The sequence below is a fragment of the Anastrepha obliqua genome, chromosome 1 (genome assembly GCF_027943255.1).
Source record: "Anastrepha obliqua isolate idAnaObli1 chromosome 1, idAnaObli1_1.0, whole genome shotgun sequence".
In the NCBI taxonomy this organism is placed as follows: domain Eukaryota; kingdom Metazoa; phylum Arthropoda; class Insecta; order Diptera; family Tephritidae; genus Anastrepha; species Anastrepha obliqua.
Genome location: NC_072892.1, coordinates 172,081,709 through 172,106,685, shown reverse-complemented (window position 1 = coordinate 172,106,685; position 24,977 = coordinate 172,081,709). Strand labels below are relative to the sequence as shown.

General features: G+C 38.5%; 1 protein-coding gene, 1 non-coding gene and 2 pseudogenes across 2 annotated transcripts; all 4 read left to right on the top strand.

Moving 5' to 3' along the window:
• Positions 1 to 10,128: 10,128 nt before the first annotated feature.
• Positions 10,129 to 11,331, top strand: LOC129235853 (keratin, type I cytoskeletal 9). Its single transcript, XM_054869904.1, has 2 exons — positions 10,129 to 10,441; positions 10,514 to 11,331. Exons 1-2 carry the CDS (start codon positions 10,132 to 10,134, stop codon positions 11,191 to 11,193), a joined length of 990 nt encoding a protein of 329 aa, XP_054725879.1. The 5' UTR covers positions 10,129 to 10,131; the 3' UTR covers positions 11,194 to 11,331.
• Positions 11,332 to 23,291: 11,960 nt separating this feature from the next.
• On the top strand, positions 23,292 to 23,475 carry LOC129236582 (U2 spliceosomal RNA; annotated as a pseudogene).
• A 242-nt stretch (positions 23,476 to 23,717) lies between these two features.
• LOC129236648 (U2 spliceosomal RNA) lies at positions 23,718 to 23,903 on the top strand (annotated as a pseudogene).
• A 210-nt stretch (positions 23,904 to 24,113) lies between these two features.
• LOC129236507 (U2 spliceosomal RNA) lies at positions 24,114 to 24,311 on the top strand. The gene has a single exon (XR_008581677.1). It is a non-coding gene; the product is annotated as a U2 spliceosomal RNA (small nuclear RNA).
• Positions 24,312 to 24,977: the final 666 nt, after the last annotated feature.

Genomic DNA, 24,977 nt, shown 5'->3' with positions numbered 1-24,977 from the left:
AGTTCTCCAGTCTATATCATTTTTTTCTTCTCCACTACTTAAACAGCACCGGACGGCTGAAACCATCTTCTTCCTGACGGAAGAAAAACCATCTTCTTCTTTTAAGTTTTGTATTTTTTCGCGTATAGTTGTCTTATTTATGGTATTAAACGGCTACTTATAGTGTACTCATGATAACTTTGCCATCTAACCTACATACCTTCCATTAACTCTAATTTACCGCCTCAGCCTGCGCGGATTTTCCTATAAAATCTCGAACCGCAAGGAATTTTTGCAACTTAAGGAATTAAAGCAAACAAGGAAAATAAATTTATAGATAGTAAAAGAAATGAGGTAGCCGCCATAGAGGTCGGTGTGTGTGACTACCATCCGTAAGTGTTGAGCCTCAAAAAGTCGAGAGTATTTCTGCCATGAAACAGCTCCTCCTGAGAAACCATCTGCTGTGCGGAGGCGGTATAAAATTGTAGGTCCCTCCATTTGTGGAACATCATCAAGACGCACAGCGAGCTCGTTCAAATATCCAAATATGCTGTACGGGCCAGTTCATTGACTAACAATTCAACCTCTGTCTTATGTCTAGTAAAATGCTTCAAGTTCCAAACAAAATAGCTTTGGGACTTAAGGGATAAATTTGATTTCCTCTTCAGTCTGTTAAAGGAGGTGAGATTGTGAGTTATTTCTGCAATTAAAGGATTTGGGTACGATTGGAGGCTTATATTGTGTTATGTGGCAAGTTTTTTATTTCTATTTTGTGGGAAATTTTAGATCACTATGGATTTGGACATATATGATATAATACGGTGGGCTTGTAATCATTTTAAGTGCTTTCGATTGGAATTTTTGGAGTGTTTAGATGTCAGAATGGGCTGCAGTTTTCCATAAGCCGTAGGTCCATAACGGTTTTAATATGACTGAATAGAGTAAGAGCTTGAGCCAGTCTAGATTTCGAAGTTTGATTTCAAGTGCCTTAAGTTTAGTGAAAATATGTGTTTTCCATGTAAGCTTGCTGTAGAGGTGCATACCGAGATATTTCGTAACATTATTGAGTTTCAAGGGAGAGCAAATGTTTCGATCGGCCGTAAAAGTTACTTCAACTGACTTTGTTTCATTGGATTTTATTATCCAATATTTTAATCATTGAGTTAAATCACAAAGTCCTTTTTGGAGTTTAAGGGAAACCTTCTGCGGTGTCATCTGCAAAAGTTCCGATGATAGTTTTCCTCAGTGACTGGTAAATGGTGGGTGTAGAGCAAGTATATTGTTGGGCCCATTATTTTGCCCTGGGGTGCACCCACTAATCTCCCACATAGTTCAGAGTGTTCTTCATTTTGCTTAACATAGAAGTGTATGTTTATGAGGTAGGATTTGATAAAATTGTAATAATTTATGGGCCTTTTCTTTTGAATAGATATCCATAATGTTAAACTCGTGCAATACTTCCGCTCAAAAACTTTGTGAGTACTATTTACGAGCCTGTGTACCTGTTCCATGACACCGTGTGTCTTTCTGTAGGCAAAGTGGTGATTTGATATTAACTTTCTTAAATTTTTATTTTTCTTTATATCCTTGTTCACTCCGCTCGGGAGCATTGGGCCCCGACAAGACTTTTCCATCATACAATGTTCGGGGCTGTTGTTTTTGCGTCGTCCCATGTGATGTCGGCATCTGCTAGTTCACGCAACATCGACCTTCGCCAAATGATCCTTGGCCGACTGTGACCTCTGCTCCCATGCGGGTTCCAGTACAGTGCCATTTTCGTGATGCTATCTGGTGGTTTTCTAAGCGTGTGACCTATACATCGCCACTTTATGCGTTTGACTTACCATAGGATGGATTCTGCATTCGTTGATCTCCATAGCGCGTCATTGCTCGTGGTGTTCGACCAGAATATTCTACAGGTGATGCGGAGGCATTTGCTGACGAAAGATTGTAGCCTCAGTGTGATGGTGTTAGAGACCAGCCATGTTTAACATCCGTACAACAATACTGACTCCACGCATGAGCTGAATATTTGCAGTTTAGTGCGTCTGGAGATTTGTGAACTCGCCCTTTCTGTATGCAGCCGAACGCCGCTCTTGTTTTGCTTAGCCTACAGTTGACATCTTCATCTACTCAGCCGTCTGGCGTGAAAGTGCAGCCGAGGTAGCAGAAGATTTCGACAATTTCCACCGGGCACCCGTCAACCCATATATGTCTTGCTTAATAGTGGTTGACTCTCATAGACTTTTTCTTGGCAATGCTGACCTCCAGTCCGACTAGTGACTAGTCTGTCCGCCTTCGCTTGCACGCCAGTGAGTTTATGAGAGAGAAGGCACATGTCATCAGCGAAGTCCTGGTTCTCAAGATGCCTGGTGAAACTTCATACGATGCTTCTTTTATGCAGGGTCAAGGCGTCGTCTAGGAAGATGGCGAAGGGAAGAGGTGACAGGGTACAACTTGCCTTACACCTGCGTTGGTGGTGAATGGGTCGCTAATGTTGTCGTTGTGAATCACTGCCAGTTCGGAGTTCTCGTAAAGGGCTCTGAGCCGGATTATTTAATAGAGAACTCTATTATATTCAACGCCAGCCATTGTTGGCCTCGTTTGATTGTGTTGAATGCCTTCTTGAAGTGAACGAACAGCATACAAGGCCGGCAGCTTCACTTAACTGATTGTTATAATATGAAGCGAAGAGTTTTGGCTTCGTCTTATTCGTCCCTGAAGGAGCGATCGATACATTGGAGTCTGCCTTGTATGATCGTGGCTAGAAGTTTGTAGGAGTCGTTGAGCAGGGTTATTACTCGCCAGTTGCCGCTGTTACGCAAATCTTCGGTCTTCAATTATCGGCATCATTCTTTTGAAAAATAGGGACTCCATAACTATAGAGGCAACGGGCAATAAGCTGATAGGGTGATAACACTCCCCTTTCTCGCCACTTTTTCCGGATTTAGGGGTCATTTTTATTTGTGCGACTTTCCATTGGGATGGAGGAACAAAGCCAGTTAATATTGAGGGATTGTATGTATGTGTGAGAAAAGAGACTCCTTCATCTGACAATTGTTTAAGAACTTCTGCTGTGAATATATCATTACCGCGAGCCTTCTTTGTGCTTTTTTACTGGTGCTTTTACTTCTGAACAATTTTTTTTTGGGAGGGTTCATTTGATGAATGAATTCCAGGATGTCTTTGATTTCTTGAGCAGTGCTTAGCGATCGTTCGTTTGGTGTAAAAACGCGGCATAAGTACCAAGCAAATGCGTGAGCTTTTTCAAGATATGTTTTAGTCCATTTTTTATTCTCCAGTTTAATGACTGTTTGTATTGAAGCTGACCTTTTTCGATTTTTGACAGGTTTCCAAAGTGAGTAGTCAGTGGCAGGGGTTACATCGCAGTTACTGAGGTAGTTCTGGAGTTGTGCGTTGTGGTATTTTTTAGAATATCTTTGAGCTCTTGGGTGTACGAGTTTAATGTTCTTTTGTCTTCAGGATTTCTTCTGCTTTGGCATTTTTTCAATTACTTTTCCACTTTATGTTTCAATGAAAAAATCTAAATTTGTTGTACTATATAATTGAAAACCTTAAATTTTGTTTCAAAAATACCTTTTTATTTGTCTCCATCGAATTGGGTCAGCTGCATAGCCTACAAGCATATGCATGTATGTACATACATACAGTTATTCACATACATATGTAAGTAACCGCAGCGAATGTTGCATATGCAAGCAATTTATTTATTCGGTACCCTCTGACCATTTCCGCTTTTGATCATTTGTAGACATTGAAAATCGATTTAATATACTTGCGTAGCTGAAGGCGAAAATACATTTCTGTCAAACTAGCTATGTATGTACGTATGTATGTATGTATTCACATGTAAATGGGGAATTCTTTTGCAGGCTGAGCAGCTTTCAGACAAATACAGGCATTTTTTTGTGCGTGCTTTTTTTAAGGTTCCATATAAAAAAGGAGATTTTTGGCTCTTTTTCTTTTTTTCTATTAAACTTTCATTATTTTTCTTTTTAATTCATTTTCATTGTTTATCAAAAACCATTTTACAAAAATTATAACAAATCCAAAAACTTAGAACAAAATTTGATTAAAAACAAATTTGATTAAATTAAATTAATTTGAAAAATTATTCAAAAAAAAGTATTATTAAAACAAAACTTATTTAAAAAAAAGTTTATTTAAAAAAATCTACTTAAAAAAAGATTTTATTAAAAATATTTTATTAAAAAAAAGAAAAATATTAAAAAAATATTTTATTAATATAAAAAAAAAAATTCAACTAAATCACTAAAACATATTATTAAAAAAAGTTTTATTAAAAAAATTTTATTTAACAAAAACAGTTTATTTAAAAACAAAACTTACTTAAAAAAAATATTATATGAGTATCTTTTCTTCGATTGCGCACTAAAAAAATTTATCTGAAAAAAAAATGTATTAAGAAAATGATTTATTAAAAAAAAATTATTAAAAAAAAATTTCTTAAAAAAAAATTTTATTAAAAAAATTATTAGAAACTTAAGTTTTATTTAAAAAAATGGAATTCAAAAAATTATTAAGAAAAAAAATTTATTAAGAAAAAAAATGTATTAAAAAAAATTATATTAAAAAGATTTATAAGGAAAAAGTTTTATTAAAAAAAAAATTTATTCAATAAAAAGTGTTATTAAAAACAAAACTTATTTAATGAAAAAGTTTATTTAAAAAAAATTAACTAAAAAAAAACTAAAATAAAAACATTAAAAGCATATTTTATTAAAAAAAAATTGAATTAAAGAAAGTTTTATTAAATTTACTTAAAAAAAAATTATTATATGAGTATGTTTTCTTCGATTGCGCACTAAAAAAATGTATTTAAAAAAAATGATAAAAAAAAATTTATTAAAAAAGGTTTTATTAAAAAAAATGTATTAAAAAAAAATTACCTAAAAAAATTTTCTTAAAAAAAAAATTATTATAAATTAAAGCTTTATTTAAAAAAATGAATTAAAAAGAAAAAAAAAATTTATTAAAAAGAAGTATTAAAAATAAAAGTTTTATTTAAAAAAATTTATTAGAAAAAAGTTTTATTAAAAAAAATTATTTAAAAAGAACTTACTTCATAAAAAATTGTATTAAAAAAATTAAAAAAAAAATTTATAAAAAAAAATATTTTATTAAAAAACTAATTCAGCTAAATCACTAAAAAAATTATTATAAAAAAATTTATGTTAAAAGAAAAAAATTTATTTAAAAAACAAAAGCTCTTTTAGAAAAAGAACTTAATTAAAAAAAAAAAAAAATTTTTTATGAAAAAAAAAAATTTATTAAAAAAAAAATATTATTAAAAAAACAAATTCAGCTAAATCACTAAAGTGCGGGTGTAATTGTTTGCCCAATTCAATTCTCTTTTCACAAGAATGCCCCTACGAACGTCACGTGTGGCACATATTACTGCTCCTCCTGTGGCACATCCAGTGTGAATATGCAAGTATTTGCTCGCAAGTGGCCGCAACGCAAATCAATCACGCATCGGCTGGCTGTTGGTCAACGATTCAGCAATTCGACGTTGCTAGTTGTGCATTGTGCCGCCTCTATGCGAAAACGCATGGAGAAGACCATAACCTCACTTACGGCAATGCAGCGGCACGACAAGCTGTTCTACATAATTCCGCATGAATCCCCGCACTTAAGCCCAAAATGAACGATAATTCATACGTTTCTTGATGCATTCATTCACTCACGCATTTGTCTGTTTTTCTAAAGGCCCTTTCTTCATGCTTCTTCGCCTCGTGCGGGACACTTTAATGCGAGTGCCATCAGCTGCAATGCGTGTATGTGTATGTGTGTGCGTAAACGTGTACATGCATTGCATTCCGCCTTTTTGTTCGACCGAAACTCCTCTTTGGTTATATTCTTGATGGGCTCAACTTGTGTGAGCTACATAATCGCATTTATCAATGACGCATTTTAATATTTTTCATCGACACTTTCTTTGGGCAACCAATTCGTATACCGCACATGACTTGACGTGAGTGCTTAATGCTCTGTGTAATTTGGGATTCAGCTGGTTCTTACAAGTAAAAGTCTGTAAAGAAATGCTATTAAATAACAAACGCGGTGTAAGCGCGGTACGGATCGGAAATATCGAGTACTTTGGCGTTGATAATTTAAGAATCGGGTGCTTTTGAAAGTATCGGATATTTATTTGAGAAGAACATTGGCAGCATTTTACTCTGCTTTCATTCTGGCAAAACTGAATTTTCTCCAAGCAGCTGATTTTGTATGACCCCAAAGCCTTCAATTTGGGAATTTTTATTCAAAACCGGTAATTTAGTTAAGTATGGAAAAAAAACAAAAAGTCTTAAAAAACATGGAATGCAATCCCATATAAATCACTCAAGGCGAGCGAGTTGAAATTTGTTCAGTAGTTGCCTAATGCGACAAAGAGACTTTCTTTTAGTCCCACCACGAGCTTCAGTCACCTCAAGAAGCTTGCGTTATCTTGGCAAAATTACCATAATGGGTACATATTCTTCTGTTTGCTTGGCGCGATAACCGCTAACGTGACTTTGGCCGAATTCAACAAAGCGCGTCAGTCGTTTCTTTCTCGAACTAATCAGCGTCAGTGGGAAACACGAAGTGAAGCCAAGTCCTTCTCCAGCTGATATTTCCGGCGCAGAGGAGGCCTTCCTCTTCCTCTGCTACCATCAGCTGATACCGCATCGAATACTTTCAGAGCCGGAGAATTTGTATCCATTCGGTCGACGTGACTCAACCAACGAAGCAGCTGGATCTCTATACCCTGCGCAATGTCTATGCCGTCGCTCATACAGCTCGTTGTTCCATCGCCTGCGGTACTCGCCGCCGCTAACGTGCAAAGGTCAAAAAATCTGCCGCAGCATCTTGCTCACAAACACTCTAAGTGGCGCCTCATCGGATGTTGCCATCGATATGGATTCTGCCCTAGGCTAAGCTCCTAATTATTGAAAATCGTTTTCGACATATTCAATATATTATATGTCGGGCGTGTGAGCGTACAATCATAACACCAATCATCTCTTCACATAAACTTTTTAAGCATACACATCTAATACCTCTCTCCCTCTCTGGGACCACCTCGTCGAGATAAATTGCTTTCTGGGCATATCGTTGGATGATACCGACGATGACGATACGCGGTTTTGGGCATTTTCTTCATACCTACATCGAATGATTCTCCCTTTTTTATGTGGAAGAAGACACTCGTCAGCACCGTCAGCAAAAAGCAATTGTCAAAACTTAACCGGATATTTGAGTCACTTCAGCATTGCGCTTGAATATACTAAAAGGGCTATAAACAGCATACCCGAAATAGTATTCCTAACGAGGTAGAAGCACTAGGCTTACCTTCCAACTCGACAAAAAAAGATCGCTCTGGAGACCCATGATCTTCGACTGTCGAAACCTGGGTTTTTGGTTCAGGCAGATATCAATGTCTTTTACCCTGAAGATGACACAGAGGTTATCGGCGGCTAAGCCAGCGTTGCGAAGGTTAATCTGTGCTACCTTTAACATAACTTTCTCAAAGGACGCTCACCTAAGATTGCTCCATGGTCTCCGAGGATTTCATGGAGCTTTTGGGCTCTGGAACCGCGCCCGTCGCAGAAAGCCGTAGTTCTGCGAGTTGACTAGCCTCTTCCCCTATTTCAACCAGATCGCCATTCGGAGCAGCAGACGCGGGGAATATCTCAACTTTGGCCATCCTGAGGAAGGAACGGAGTCTATGTTGATTTTTTTCGAGTACCTCTCTTCAGGAATAAGTAGCAGCGCTGTGGTGCTTTATTTTTTTAAAAGGTCCTCCAACTTTATCACAGTTCAGTTGTTCATAGGCACCTCAAGGTTTTGAAGCTTTAGGCAGCGAAATTTGATGATTTCCGTTTTTAATTTTAGCAAGAGACTTTTTGAGACTCAGGTTTATATGGCTTTTGTAAGAGCATAAACTATATTTTCATAAAAAAATTACTAAAATTAAATAAGAAACAAATTCATCATTCTTGTCCTGTGGTCATTAATGGCACTGAAGAATAATCAGTATATTTTGGAAGCTTTGGCTGCACAAATCCCTCAGAGATTCAGTTGTTCATTGCCACCTTCTCATTAAAGCTGAAGATGAAGATCTACATTTATTTATAGTTGATACTCATGGGAGCCTAGTTAATTTTAATGCATACTGTGCCTACAGTAATCGTTGGTGGGTGTGTCAAACGATTAATGCCCAGTAGGAGCAGTTTTGCTACCGGATTAATAAGTTCCTGAATGCTAGTACCAAAACCACAGCCGTTAAATGTTGCTAGCAACATGAATTTGCCTGGCCGGGAAATGTTGCTAGCAACATTGATTTTCAAATGAGAAGAAGACACGTCAAATTTAAGAGGATCGGCCCAGAAGTAATTGGTAAATTTTGGTAAGAAAATAATACAAAGAAAATTTATATTACTTACACTCTTTGCGAGGCGTTTCGCTTAAAAATGCCATATATTCAGAGTATTCGAACTCAGACACTTCACTCGTAAACAAACTTTCAGTTTTCGCTCAATTTTAAATGAGATGTGCATTTTTGATAGGTGGGGGAAAAAATGTTGCTGCCATCATTTTGCTGGCATTATGTTCCTGGCATCATGTTTCTGGTATGTTGCGGTGTTTTCACGGCGTCAACTGAGTAATACTTTGCCGTGAGATACATACGAAATTTCACGCAAGTTTCACGGCAATGCATCCTTAAGCATAAAGGAGGCTAATGTTTGCAAGGCGCTAAGTTCCTCTCGCTAAATTTGATCAATTTATTTATTTATTTAATCAACAAATAAGATGCTTTCGGACTATATGAAAAATTATAAAGGATGGTTAAGTTTCAAGGGCCGGTGTTGATTTTGAATTAAATACATTTTTTTAAGAAATTATAGTCATTTTTCTTTATTATGATAATATTGGTATAGCTCAATTAAGTATAGAATAAACTATCGGCCAAATGGCCGCCGCATACCTCCATCCGATGGTCCAAATTTTCGATGACGCTGAGGCATAATTGAGGTTCTATGCCGTTAATGTGCCGAATTATCTCATTCTTTAGTTCTTGAATTGTTGCCGGCTTATCGACGTACACCTTTTCTTCCAAATAACCCCAAAGAAAGAAGTCCAACGGTGTCAAATCACATGCTCTTGGCGGCCAATTGACATCCCCGCGACGTGAGATTATTCGGCCAAAAAATTTTTCACTTTTTCTTCACTGCCTGACCGGCCTCATTTTGGAAAAACTACGGCCCAACGATGCCGCCGGCCCATAAACCGCACTGAGGATGATTTTCTTTGATGTGCATTTTGATTTGAGCGCCTGTTTTCATAATAAGCCTGAATAACTTGAATGCGTTGCTCGATTGCGTATCTTTTCATGGTTCAAATTGAGTTGGTCTGAAATTGAAATATGTCAGAAAAAAACTTTACGTTTAGGTGTGGTTCACATTCAATAAGGGCCCTTAAAACTGAACCACCCTTTATAAAAAATAAAAAAATAAGAAAATAAAAGCCGTTTAATCATTATTGAACTTCGAGCGCTGTTAATTAGAAACCCGTTATAGGTATCCACGTTAAAAAGTATAACACTTCGTTCGATCGGTAAGTCACTGTACACATTTTACCCATGATACATATTTCTTAGTCACAGACCCTTCGGTTGCATGCCCACCTAAGTTACTTTTTTATTTATCAAACTATCGAAAAGGGTATTTCTCGTCGAAAATTATCAACACTTTGTGTACTTACTTCATTTTCTTTCTTCCAATTTTTTTCATATTTTCGCATCATTTACCGGTAACGTTTGCCTATCTACAGAAGCTGCTACTCGCTGTGGCAACAGCAACATTATTGTCAATTGTCTGCAACGCTGCAGCAGCACAAAGTTCCTCAACGGCCGGAGGGCGCGAGCAGACAGCGGAAATCCATACCAGCCGTCATATGGGACAACAACGGTCAGCACGCAGCAATCATAACAGCATTGATACTTCCACTGTAGCCGACTCAGCTGCAGCAGCAGCAACAGTAGCAGAATATCCAGCTGGAAAAAATCGTAGAAGTTACGACGGATTCAGCTCCAGTGGCGGCGTCAGCGGTGGTGGTGGTGGTGGTGATATGGGTGGCTGGCTCAGTGCTTATAATGGCGGCAATAATGGCGGCGGTGGCAGCAGCAGTAGTTACAACTATGGGGCAGCAAAGCTTAATGGTATCACAAATCTCTCGGGTTTGCAGCACATTAGTGGCAGTTTTGGCGGCAGTGCTGGTGGTCCGTACGCAGCAGCTTTGGTACAACAACCACCAAAACCAATTTACGAACAACAGCAAGAAAACGATTATGGCGCATCGGGCGCAGCAGGACATACTTATGGGCAAAACAATCAATACGGCAGCAGCGGCAGCGGCAACGGCTGGAGCATTAGTACTGGTAAGAACTATAACACTGGCCGTTTCGGTGGCAATGAGGCCCTTAATACAGCGCTTTATAATTTGCAAACAGCTGGCGCGCACAATGGTTTCCAGCCCGTGTTTGGTGGCAAATACTCAGCGGCAGCCGCTTCCACAGCATACGCAGCAACATCTCAGTATCAGCAGCAGCAGCAGCAGTCAAATGATAAAATTTTTGATGAGTCTCTGAATATGTACGCCGGCTCGGATGGGGGCGGTACATCTGCATCGGGTGGTGATGCGGAGGTTTCATTTTCACAGCATCATGGCGGTGATGGTGGCGGAGAAGCTGATGCAGGCTCGTCGGGGTCTTCATATGATGATTCCTCTAATTATGCATCCGAGCACTCCGGACACTCGGAAGGTGGGCATTCCCCGTCACATGTCATCAACTACATTCCTTATCCGGTGGTGAAAAAGGTGCACGTTCCCGTGCGTGAACCCGTTCATATTCCAATTTCGCATGCGGTTATCGTACCCGTCAACAAACCGGTGCCCATTCACGTCCCTGTCACAAAAACCGTAGCTGTGCCTGTTCAAAAAGAGCTGCGAGTACCCGTAGAACGTGTGGTTCCATATCCGGTTGAGAAGCCTGTGCCAGTGCCCGTTGAGAAACGTGTACCATTTGAGGTGATTAAATATGTGCCGGTCAAGGTGCCTCATCCATTCCCTGTCAAGGTGCCAGTGTTCAAGACCATTTTGCACAAGGTGAAGAAGGGCGGCTCGTGGTAAGGACATAGAAGAACACTCGGTGGCCAGTTTTGCTTAACAGAGGTCGGAATTATTTGAAGGAGTACACAGTAAGAGTTACACATACATATGTACATATCCATACGAGTATACAATAATTCATAGACTGTTGTTGTATCACTTTAAGCCACACCTATTCTCATACTCATGAAATGTATTTAATATTTTTGACGATTCTAATAAAGTTTCGCGATATTTATTATTATATATAAGCACAGATATCGGGAGTTGTTTTATTTATATGAATATTTCAATTCATTGCCTCATTGGGAGTTTTTGTTTGCAAGGAGGTTAAAATCATAATGTCAGAAACATCATCAAATGAGCCGTCGCACCAATGGTATGTGGGGCATTAGGTTAGGTTTGGCAGCCGCATCGCACATAGAGACAACGATGCCACTTAGACCACGAAATGAGTACGTTGTGAGCATGTGGGGCATGCTCCCACTAACACTATAACAACCCTCCTTATCGGCTGACTTCCACCCTGGGATCGTGGTAACATTTCGTCAAGGTGGAGCCGCGTTTATGTCTTTTGACACAACAGGTACCTGCGTCCAGGTTCCTCTTACATTGGTTTCTCATAAGTGGTTCTGCACCGAACGGAACATCGGAAAAGGTGTCGTAAGTATTACCGATATGTCGTAGTCTGATACCATCGTGAGCATTAAGCTCAGGCGTCTGTGGTTTATCGTCAGATTGTAGGCAGTCCACCTCCAGTCAAAAGCTGCTGCTGAATGCTTCGCTGCATGTTGCGTTGCCACTCTGCGCGTTGAAGATATAGCCTTATCATTGTTGCATAGTTTGTTGCTGCATTTCAGCAAGTATTTGATGTGATCATCTTGGTGATTAGATTTTCCGGTCACAGCTTTTTTTGTTTTTTGTTCCGGGATGACGCCCGTGAAGAGGGAACTCTCATGAGTACTGCTATACTGGCATTGCAGTATGCACGACTTGTAGCCTCACAGCTATACCTACGTAATAAACACCTCTCCACTATGCACCACTTTCCCCGCGGAATTGTCCAAGAAGGAATTACCTCATAGGCTGCTAGTTATTTCGTCTACGAACCTCCGCGCGTCTTAGATCATTGTGGATATTATTTTGCATGCGCGCAGATTCACTTCCAGTTATCGCTCGATTTTAGCATAAAATCTATAGTATTTTCTCCGTTTAATATACCACAAGTTTCGGGAGCATAACGTGGGCATTAGAACAAGACGTGATCAGCGGCTTCTTCCCTATACGTGCAGCTTAGGCAGTGTGGGGAACTGTTATGGCTGAATCTATGGAGGTATTTTCGAAATACTCCGTGCCCTGAAAGAAATTGGGTTAGGTGGAATTTTGTTTCCCCATGATTCCTTTTTAACCATGTCGTAAGAATGGGTATTACCCCATGCGTGCATCTATCTGTCGGTGATCTGTTTCACCGGTCTTGCCAGTGAGCGATCGAACGACGCCTTTCTTCTTCTGTAGTGGTTATACGACTTGCTCTACTGTCGTGTTCAGATAGCCTTATATACACTCGCTGCATTTCTTTCGACAAAATGTCTATGGAGACTAGCCCTGCTATAACGAAGAAAGCATCGTTCGAAATTGTACGGAAGCCGCAGATAGTCCGCAAAGCGCTTAGCCGTTAGACGGCTGTCAGTTTTTTTGTGAAGCTATTTAAGTTCAGTGCATCAGTCCAAATCGGTGCGGTATACAAAAGAACAGAGCTGACTACCCTGCTATATAGCATTCTTTTGCTGTGGCTAGGTCCGCCATTGTTTGGCATGATTCACGACAGGCAGGACTGCACACTCGATGCCTTCTTCACAGCGTATTCTAGGTGCGTTTTGAAGTTTAAACGGCTGTCAACCATCACACCTAGGTATTTTATAGCGGGTTTTGAACTAATGGTTACAGATCCAACATTTACATGTATAGTTTCTCCTATCTTCCTGTTGCTTATTAGAACTACAACGGTCTTATGCTCAGCTAATTCCAGCTTCATAGACCTTAGCCAAGTCTTGATCCTGCTTAATGATTCGCTGGCGATCGCCTCAATTTCGTGAATGTGTTTTGCTACCATTACCACCGCCATGTCATTCGCGAATCCAATGACTTTACTTCTAGGGGCATATCCAGTCTTAGAATCCCGTCGTACATTAGGTTCCATAGCAGTGGGCCCAGAACTGATCCTTGAGGAACCCCTGCTGATACGATATACTCCTCAACGTCTTTGTCACTTCTAAACAAAAACCGTAGCTGTGCCTGTTCAAAAAGAGCTCCGAGTACCCGTAGAACGTGTGGTTCCATATCCGGTTGAGAAGCCTGTGCCAGTACCCGTGGAGAAACGTGTACCGTTTGAGGTGATTAAATATGTGCCGGTCAAGGTGCCTCATCCGTTCCCTGTCAAGGTGCCAGTGTTCAAGACCATTTTGCACAAGGTGAAGAAGGGCGGCTCGTGGTAAGGACATAGAAGAACACTCGGTGGCCAGTTTTGCTTAACAGAGGGATATACCTTTGCCTTCAGTGAAAGACGACAGCCTGTCGCAAATAATTCGCTCCAGAACATTCCCCATTGTGTCTAGTAGACATATTGGTCGGTAAGACTCGGGTTCGCCAGGCTTGTTGCCATTGGGCAAAAGTACAAGTGTTTGCTTCTTCCACCTCTTTGGGAAAGTGCCTTCGCTAAAGTAGGTTTGGAATACTTCTTGAAATATGTCTGGACGTTTGGATATTGCTTATTTCAGGTCTCTGTTTGGTATGCCTTTTGGACCTGGAACTTTCTTAGACTTTAATTTATTAGACGCCTTCTTGCTCGGTGACACGAGGGATGTCACCTGCGTATTCCTCACTTTCTATCGCGGCGGGGTGTCCTCCAGATTAAACAGATGGAGGTTCTCCAAAAAACAACTGTGGCCTCTCAGTATTTGAGTGAGATAGTAGTCAACCTCTCCGTCGGAGAGGCAAACGTCGATAAGACACGACTTCTGCTGCCTTGCGGGCCGCCAATATTAGGCAACATTCGTGTTAGCGCTCCATTGCGCTCCACTAGTCAATAAAATGGCCGGGGCTGTCATATGGCTACGAGTGCTGGACAATGACAAGCAAAGGCGAAAGAAAAGCAACACTGCAACAACCAGCGATTGCTCGTGAGCTCGAGCACCTTAAAGTAAATAAAGTTTTTGTTTATCGCACCACTACTCGTTACAATGATACTGGTATCATCGCGAGACGTCATGGAGGTGGTCATCAAAAGACTGCAACATCACGTGAAATGGTTCCGAAAGTGAAGAAGCGACTTGAGCGAGATCCCCGACGAAGTGCCAATCAAATGGCGAAATAACTGAAAATATCTGATCATAGCATCCACTGTATACTGAAAAAGTCAAGCCTCAAGTCACAAAGTCAAGCTTTACAAGATTCAAAAGGCGTATGATCACACACCAAAGTAGCAACAAGTCGGACTTGAGTGAGCGAAGGAGTTATTTCGCTTGGCTGAAAGTGGTAAATTTCCGATTGTTAGAACATTGTGTTTTCTGACAAGAAAATTTTTCATATTGAGCAATTCGTAAACACCCCAAAACGATAGGGTTTATTTGACCGACCGTTCATACGAGAACTTGAGCCATCAATTGGCCGCCAGGAGGCAGCACCCGCCCCAGGTAATGGATTCGGCCGCTGTTACGGCAGATGACCGCTCCCCAATCGTTTTCATCGAGCCTGGCGAAGGTAAAACCGAAATTTTATCGAAAAAGTATTCTGGAGTTTGCTTCGAAGCCGTGAGCAGACAAATATTTCGGTGGCAGTCCATGAACGTCCAGAGTCTGACAAAGCTCGAGTGAACCAAGAATGGCTAAGAAGCAACGTTCCGAACTTCATAACGTCCACACAATGGCTCTCTAATTCACCAGACGCGAGTCCGGTGGACTATTCTCTTTGGGCCAGGTCAGAGGAGGGCGTCGTCCGAACTAAAAGATTCACCAGTCTGGAGGCGCTGAAAAATGTGATTGTCCGCGAGTGGGCCAAAATACCTGCAAGTCAGATTCGGGCAGGGTGCGATTCGTTTCTGGACCGTCTCAAGGCTATAGTCAAGGCCAAGGCAAAAGGTGGTTATATCGAGCAAAAGTAAATTGATTCTTAATTTTGTATTATTTTCACACATATTTTAATTGAATTGAATAAAAGTAATTTTCCAAACTAAATTGATGACCTTTTTAATTGGTTACACTTTGAGTGCCGGACCCTGTGCCTTGGGCATAAAGGTATGAATGCTAGCAAAATGATACGCTGAGACGGCATCAAACGCCGTCAGAGTAACAGCCCTCAATGATGATTCGTACCGTACAGCGGACCTATAAGTGGCATAGGCCACCAACAGGCCCCTATATATGGGTACGACCGGCACGACCGCTTAGACCTAAGTCAAGTCTGACAAAATGTCGAACTTGCCTGACAATAGCCGATCCTTCAATTGCATAAGTGTGGAGTAAAGCACATCCTTTCACTCATGGTCAACCTCAGGTCAGCCCTTCAAAAGGACAATTGGTGTACGAACCAGCGACAATTAGCCCCTACGTAGCATACGCAAAATATTTACAGAAGAGCTCTAACTACCGAAGGGTCAAGCAGTACTTGGCACTATAGAATATTTTGATTTCATCCACTGCAATCAGGGCTATGAGGGCTTCAATACGAAACATCAGTTAACCGCTTTTAGCCTCATTTGATTCTTAATTTTGTATTATTTTCACACATTTTTTGCTTTGAATTGAATGAAATTAATTTTCCGGACTTAATTTATGTCCTTTAAGTTGGTTACACTTCGCATGCTGGACCCTGTATACCAGAAACATTTTTTTCTTAATTTTTTTTTAATTTTTAAATCAAAACCGCTTAAATCATTTAAACTAGTATTCGGGTTTTCAGTGAATCCCTCCAAAAAATGTAAAATATATTTTTTTAAATTTATTTATGCATTTAATTTATGACCCAAACATTTCAGGTGAGAAATTTGCTGTTAAAAAATCGCACTGATTAACATCGGTCACTCTGTACGTTCAAGATGTAATTAGCCCACTTATTTTGTTTCCTACTTCATCATCATTTGCTTGGGACTATTTCTTAACTTCCGCCTATGTGGGGCGTTGTTCGCCACAGGCTGTCGTCAATTCAGTATCGCTACTCCCTCTTTCCTAATACTCAGTTTCTCGCACCAGACTGCCAGTCTGAATGCTTTCTAAAACTGCATTGTTTATGCACAAATATACAGCCACATCTACATATTCGCGAAAATAGTTTTGTCTATTTGACTATTTGACATTTCGACCGCTTTTTCATTTTCCTTCCGTTTGCTGGCAGTACCTACAGCTACCTAAGTAACCATCAAGTCAACGATGCCGGCGCGCTTTGCGTGAAAATTGCAAAAGTGAACGCCTTTGGCCATTACCAGCCCAGTGGGCGACACTGCTGCGGCTGCACTTGAAGCTATTTGTTGTTGTTACCGCTGTTGTTGTTGTTGCTGTTGCTGCTGTTTTATTTCTATTTCGCTTTGTCAGTTAGTTTGGCTGTTAATACCATTCCGAAGCTGACCAACTGTGCTGACTTTCAATCCTATGCCAGTCTGTCCGCGCATCCATTCATTTCACCTGACGCCTATTCAGCTCTTTAGTTATCGGCTTTTGCCATTTAAGCCTGTTTGTTGGTCGCTGTCGCTGAGTATCTGTGAAGTGTACTCAAAAAATGCACTCAAAATTGATGAACTTTTTGCTGTTGTTGTTGCTGATGTTGTTGCTGCACTGCTACTCTATTTGATTTGTTGTTGACTTACTGTTGAAGTGTTCTTGTTATTGTTATTTGCGCGCGGTGCTGGTGCAGTCTGTGTGGTTACTTTTTAATTGAAGTAGGAAGTAATTTTCTGCTTTTGGGAAAAACTTTTTGATGGCGTCCATTTACTTTTGCCTTCGCTTTCATTTGCTTAATTGCAGTTAAACTTTGAAATGTTGCATTTACAACTTACGATTGTTAATGTCGTTGTTGTTGCTGTTGTTGGTGTTACATTTTGTTGGGTACTCTAGTTTGCAACTGAGTTTTCTTTCTGCCAAATTAACAACAAATTGAAAGGTTATCATTGTGCTGGCTGTCACTCTGCGGCGGTTGTGTATCGCTGTTGTTGTAGTTGCAGCGTGCGCTCAAAAACGCTGCCTGATTACACTGGTTAACAGCAGAGATGTGCACTGGAAGACTCTATACAATTCTTCGTGTTCATCTTCTCACATTTATTTAGGACTAACCTCATAATTTCTGACCTTATAGTTTCAGAGGAAAAGACTTTAGATTTAATTTTTTTTTTAAATAAAAAAAAACAAAAATTCACCTAATAATTTCTGACTTCTGAAGTAATTTTTTTTCGACAAATTAAAATAAATTTAAATTTTAAGAAGGAAAAAGTAAAACAATTTAATAGTTTTTCTCTCAAATATATATGTAAGTTAAGCAGAAATAACTGCTACGTAAACGAATATGCTCTCTGCTGTCCAATTAGCGAACATCATACACATACGACTCTAAAGCATCCCATGCAGTTGCTATGCAAGTATGAGTCGGCTGCTGTGACAGCGAACAGAGCTGTTAACAGTAAACAGCAATTAAGTGTGAAGTTCATCTTCATCCGATTAGAATTGGTTAATGGGAGTTATTTTCAAATGGATCAGCTTGGAGATGACTATGATTGCTAGCTTTGCTAAGCTTACAAGATTATTGTAAATTCTTTTGTTGAGAAATAAATATTTTGTAATTTATACATTGAACACAGCATGAGCACAAGCACATTAATTTTCTTTACATTCACTCGACAACAAATCTGTGGTCACAAGGCAAGTGTGTTTTTTGTGGTTTACAGGAGAGCATTTTAAAGATTCAAAGTTAGTTGTGAAAAAAGTGATCTGGCAAATCGCGTCCATTTTTTTATACATAAATATCTGAAGTAGTGTAAAAAGCATACTATACCGTTAAAAAAATTTCAAAACTACTAACCCCTTTTGAAATAGGCTTAAAAAAGTAACAACAAGTTTGTAATAACGAAATGCTTAAGTTGACCTATGATGTTACCCCAAGTTATCATTAAGAGCGCCTACCTACTTAATTCAAGTTATGTTGTTGTGTCATTGTGTTAGATATAATATTTTAAGTAAATAACCCGAGATAGGCTGTTTTTCCTAAGTATAAATAAAAACTAATATAGTAATATGTAGAATAAGAACTGTGCTTCTCACAGTTTGGTACCTAATATATGCATACTGAAACCAAAAACAATTTTTTTAAAGAATAGACTTGTATTTATTTCATAAAATTAGTCTGATTAAGCAAATATGGAAAATTAAAATGAAAAAAAGATCGAAATTCCAGTGAAAAAAATAATTAGGTAGTTGTGATATATAAAATTATTGAGATACATGAGATACAGATAGATTTATTTTCAGTTGAATCTTCAATGCCAGATGCTTCTACAATATCTGGGTCAATATTACGTATATTTTCAGCGCCTACATTTTCATAGAAGCTGTGAAACATGGGGTCGATGTAATTTAAAACTCTCAGCAAGTCTTCCTTTTTTTCCTTCGATATTACAGGAGTTGTCGTAATTTTATCTATTTCATTGAGTATTATAGAACTTACTACACGTTTTACTACATTAAGTTTTTAAATGACTGGGTTTCTTCGAGTGAAGTGTTGTATTCTACAGAGCCGAAATGATTTTTTGTATAGCGGAGCCACTTTACGGCGGATCAAATAAATGTTTCGCCATCAACATTAATTTTTCTCCAATTTAATTTGTTTTTAGCAACGAACCCAAAGTTGTAAAATTTGTTTTCCATTTCAATCACATCAAATGTGTTTTTGTTACCAACAGACAAAACAAATTGGTACCATTCACCTGGATGATGGATTTTCATTGTAGTTTTATTTTTCTTTCGTTCAATAAGGGCGTGAGCGATATCACACTCCATATGAGTATGGACTGCTTCCAATAACTCATGTTCAATCGTTTTTATATTATCATTATTCACTAGGAAGGCTATAAACATTGAGCTAAGAAATGAGTTCTTATTTTAGCCAACACAGGAAATACTTTAAAATATAACTGTGTCGACATTTTTATCTGTTAATGACGCACTCAAGTGGTCAAATATGCATGAAGAGATCTCGTTAGCTCCACGCTGTGCTATTCCTTCATGCCACATATAGCAAAAAGCTTTGCTTGTTTCACAATCATAGATAGTTATGTTATAAGTATTCAACTGCCTTTTGTAGTAGCAAACCGAAGTCGTCAAATAAGGTGTTGGCAATACTTGCTGTAAATCAAATGTATACGTTTTAATATTTTTGTGGGCTTTAGCCATACCTTTGTCGAAATTCTTAGCCTTGAAAGCTATTTCTGCATCTCTGTGATGTAATGCCTGTTTTTTCTTCATTATTGTGAATTCGGGACTATTTTTAGCGATAAAGTCCAACTGAGCCTTGAAGTAGTCACACTTATTGCATGTATCCATTTTTGGTGGCTTGAATTTTAAGTTAATTGTGTGGAATATTTCCGTATATTTTGACAAGCTAATAGGAGCCTCATTATTTTGGCAGTACAAGGTAAAAATCTTTGTGATGGACAAATCGGAGCTTAAATACTTTTCACTCGAGTCACGCCTGCAATAGTGACTTTCGTTGGCAGGAAAGCTTTTAATGTGCTGTTTTACGGCGTCGATTTGGAACTCATTAAGCTTATTTTTCGGCACTGATTTACCTCTATTGTCGGCCAACGGAAAGTTTGGATAATTTTTTTTTTTCAATCGCCGTTCTTAAAAAACTGTTCGTTTCACCAAAGCATCTTAAAAAACATCCTTTGCAAACATTTGCCTTGTCATTGTCAACATTCACAAATGCGCCGATTTTTGGTTTTGATTGAAGTCGACACTTTTCGCGTTAATTTTTCGCTAACTACCACAAGGCCACAAATAAAAGGTAATCGCGCTTGATAATTTCCCTTATTCCAATAATCTTTAAAAATCTGCTTATGTTTTTCAAGTGGAATTAACCCTCCGATGTTCGGTGCCTTATGATGCGGTAAGTGCATCATAAGGGTCTGCCCAGACCCATACAAATAATGTAAGAAATACGGCTTTAAATTTATTGTAGTCCAAAATTTGACCTGGCTCGAATCCTTTCAATGGATCGGTGCTTTGACGGTAATGGGCAGTGGATAACATAATTAATAGCTTTTTCGGCTTTGCCATATACGAGCACAGAGCGATATTATTATTGAGATAACAAAATAAAGTGCTTTTAACATTACGCTTCGGGTTAAGCAATCATGCGGGATGAAGGTCTTATTTTTTCTTACGGTACCGACGAAAGTCACTCTACGATCCATCAACATTTCTGCCAAGTTGTATGTTGAAAAAAAATTGTCAGCATAAACAGTCCTACCGCTGTCCATATAATTTTCTATCAATTTCATGACGACCCGTTCACCTTGATTCGTTTCTCGCTGGCCACCTGGTGGTTTTCCGGTATAAATTATACCTTTCAAAGGGTAGTTTGAAACAGAGTCACAAATCCACCACACTTTCATGCCATATTTTGCCGACTTACTCGGAATATATTGGGTGAATCGAGTGCGCCCACGATATGGAAATAACTGTTCATCGACGGTTACATGACAATCCGGAGTGTATGCTTTCTCTAAATTGGCCATCAGCATGAGCCATACATCGTCCAGGGCAGCAGATTTGCTTTGCTTCAATCTCTCAGCACGAGTACCACTGTTATCGAAACGGATGAAAGTAGTTAAGCTCTTGAACCGATTCAATGACATAGTGGCCTTATAAATTGGCATCTTATAACTGGCCCACAATTCTTTCGCTGCCTGAGAATTCGAGTGGAATACACCAGCAATAAGTAGCATCCCAAAAAAAGCATACATTTCGTCTTCGTTTGTCATTACCCAAGAACGCTGTTTATTACTGGGATGCTTTTCATTCCATAGACGAAACGCTTTTCTGTTGGTTTCCCGCACAATGATACTTACGATTTCAGGAGACAGCAATAGCTTGAAAAGAGCTTTATGACTCGGTGACGTTCCTCGTAGTGGCCCTTTACGAGTAAAAGTTGTAACATTGTGACAACGAGGCCTTCCAGGTGGTGGAGGATTTGAATTCCACATCTTACCATCTTTCGACTTGTATATAATGCCCTGGGTAATAGATGTGCTGCATGATTCCATTGTGATTGAAGCCTGAAGGGCGATAGCTTCTCTATCCAAATCCTCAATATCATCATGGTTTTCATCCAGAACAGCCTCTAACTCGATTTCCTGTTCTATATCTGATGCTTCACCGAAGTCATCTTCATCTGGAAAATATTCATGATCTTCTACTTCGCCACTTGTTTCAAATGGATCGGACTCCTGTCCCATAATTTCTTCAATTTGTGCCTGAAGTCGTTGACGTTCTTCCGGACTTACATTTGCTGCACTTAGCTTACGAAGCAAACGCGTCCTCACATCAACTTCATCCATATTTACTTGTTCCATTTTATTTAAAAAAACACTTCCCACTAATTAAAAAACACGTGTTCACTTTAATTTTCAAATGTCAACTAAAAAACTATCTCTGCCGCTGCCTCCGCTAACAGTTTAGTTGATTACACCTAACGGTTAACCAATTTACATGAGAACCTTATATGGGTCTGCACAGACCCATGTGAGCTTAATTAACGAAATTAGTTCAAAATTATTATTTTTACAACAAATAAAGCAAAAATCTTAATTTTGCTACTTCATTGTGCTTAGCACACTACATTTTAGGAAGTCATGGACTAAGAAGCCTCAGATATTAAAAATAAAAGATCTACATGCATTTAAAGATCGAATGGGTCTGGCCAGACCCATATGAACATCGGAGGGTTAAAAGGTTAGATTTTTTTCGACAAGCCTCAAGAGGTACACATTTCCTATTAGGAATTACTTTTGCCGTTTTTGTAATATACGATTTTCCCAAATTCTGGTTGCATTTTATTTCTTTTCTCGTATTCTTAGTTACTCGCTTGCTCGAATCAGTTTGGTTTTCCTCAGTAAGATCAGTCTCACTCTGTAATGTTGATTCCGTGCTAAATGTTGAGACAGTATAGTTTGGATCTTCTATAGAATCGTTGCTGCTAAAATCGTCTTCAAATAAGAGAGGTGATTTGGTTTGAGCTTGCGTTAGGTTTGACATCCGCAGTTTGTTTAAATTTTCAATTGAAAGATACTCAAATCCGCCGTTAGAGCTACATTTACTTTCACTCGCTACAAAAGAAACATGGAACGTATCAATAAAAAAAGTATCGCCTAATGTCGGACTTCTCATTTCACAACTTTCTTTCTCGAAAGACCATAAAGACAATTCTTGTGAATCTGTAAACGAATTTCCTTATACTCACACTGCAATACATGTAATCTCACATCTCTTCTTCACGCTTCTTAATTTGCTTGCTACTTTATCCAAATCAATTTATTCCGCATTATTACATAACAACAACAATTTGCAATTTGACTCTCTCTATTAGTCTTTATGCTCATATTTGTTAACTTAGTTGTGATATACCATATACACATGATGAAAACAATAATGAGAAGGCGCCTATCGTGGTACCGTTACTTAGTTCTCAGCGCATTTGGCAATGAGTTACCTCGTTTTAGCTCCAGTATGGCCAGACTACCATTTTCGTTACTTGATTTCGGATTTTTTGAAGTGAAAACTTCTTTAGAATCGTTGGGAGTGATTTGAGGAAAAGTGAAACGAAAAAGCGACCTTCTTGGCTACGAAGCGTTATATTATATGTTGATATAAAAGTAGCGACGAACTAAATAAAAATAACTTTTATTTTTCTTGTGATTCGAACCAAGGATTTTGGATCGGAAGCTCACATTGCTAGTCGCTCGGCTACCGCGCCATGCTGTCGTCGCTGGCCTAAAAGTTATTTAGTTACGAAGCGTTATATTATATGTTGATATAAATAATTTTTGTGAGCGTGTAATTCTCAAAAGGCTTATTAGGTTTATTATTTAAAATGTATTGACTAGGTAGTAGGGTTATCAGCTTAACATCTGATGGATCCTCCATCGGAGGACAACAAATGTTAAACTGATTTTTAGAAATGGGCGGAGTGTTTTAGGGGCTTGCTCCTTCTCTGCCACGGGTTGACCCGGTATTGCAGTACCGCCGGGATTTCGGCTTTGAATAAATACAAGAAAAAATATACTAATACATTTAGCTTTGGTGGGAAGAGCCATAAATTTTTATATGAATACATGTAGACGAAAATGGATTTTTTTTTTTTTTTGAAATTTGCATTGTAGGACATTTATGATTATTTATTGAAAACAGTTTTTTGGTTTAGATACTCAAAGTCAGTTTAAGTGAATCGGTATAAATATTTCGTACATTAATTTTTGTGAGCGTGTAATTCTCAAAAGGTTTATTAGAAAATCTATTGAAGTAGGTAGTGTGGTATCTGTTCCTATCAGCTTAACATCTGATAGATCCTCCATCGGAGGACAACAAATGTTAAACTAATTTTTGGAAATGGGCGGAGTGTTTTAGGGGCTTGCTCCACCTCTGCCACAGGTTGACCCGGTATTGCAGTACCGCCGGGATTTCAGCCTTGAATAAATACAAGAAAAAATATACTAATACATTTAGCTTTGGTGGGAAGAGCCATAAATTTTTATATGAATACATGTAGACGAAAATGGAATTTTGTTTTTTTTTGAAATTTGCATTTCTGATTATTTATTGAAAACAGTTTTTTGGTTTAGATACTGAAAGTCAGTTTAAGTGAATCGGTATAAACATTTCGTACATTAATTTTTGTGAGAGTGTAATTCTCAAAAGGTTTATTAGAAAATCTATTGACTAGGTAGTGTGGTTATCAGCTTAACATCTGATAGATCCTCCATCGGAGGACAACAAATGTTAAACTAATTTTTGGAAATGGGCGGAGTGTTTTAGGGGCTTGCTCCTTCTCTGCCACGGGTTGACCCGGTATTGCAGTACCGCCGGGATTTCAGCCTTGAATAAATACAAAAAGAAATATACTAATACATTTAGCTTTGGTGGGAAGAGACATAAATTTTTATATGAATACAAGTAGACGAAAATGGAAGAAATTTGTAAGTCTGTTTCTTCGGTCCGTTTGGGTATTTTTTTTTGACAATATCGAAACCAAAGCATTTGTATCATATTTTATCTAACATAAGCCACTCGTATCATTTGTTGAAATTGAAAACATTGAGGATGAATAATGATAAAATGAAGAAAATAAAATATGAACCTTATAGCAATATTATAATGAACCTATAATTATCCCGCTCCTAATGCTGCTTTCGTCTTATTCTCTCTCAGTTTGTTTTACGGAAGGTTTCACTTCTATCAAGTCTAACCGTTAGACTGGTATTTTTTTTTATTGTTATTTAGTTTTGGAGTCCTAGTTCTTTCTTCATGACATTTTTGTAGCCTGTTCTAATTAAAATATAATGTTTATAATTTTGTAAAATTATTCTTTAAATTAGTTCAATAATTCACTCAGTTCTATTTAGCTTTACTTTTTTTTAACATCTGGTAGCATTGCCCGCGATTGCAGTTGTTGGTGGTGTTCTTCTGCCTTCAGCAGTCAAATCTGTCTCTCGCTACTGCAGTGTTGCCTAGCTTTGGACATAAAAACGCACTAAAATGCCCATTTAAAGA

Bases quoted from the DNA above. Each gene is read 5' to 3' on its own strand.
- LOC129235853 (XM_054869904.1), top strand. From the start codon at position 10,132: ATGGGTGGCTGGCTCAGTGCTTATAATGGCGGCAATAATGGCGGCGGT. The intron at 10,442-10,513 runs GTAAGAACTATA...ATTTGCAAACAG, and splicing joins CGGCTGGAGCATTAGTACTG to CTGGCGCGCACAATGGTTTC.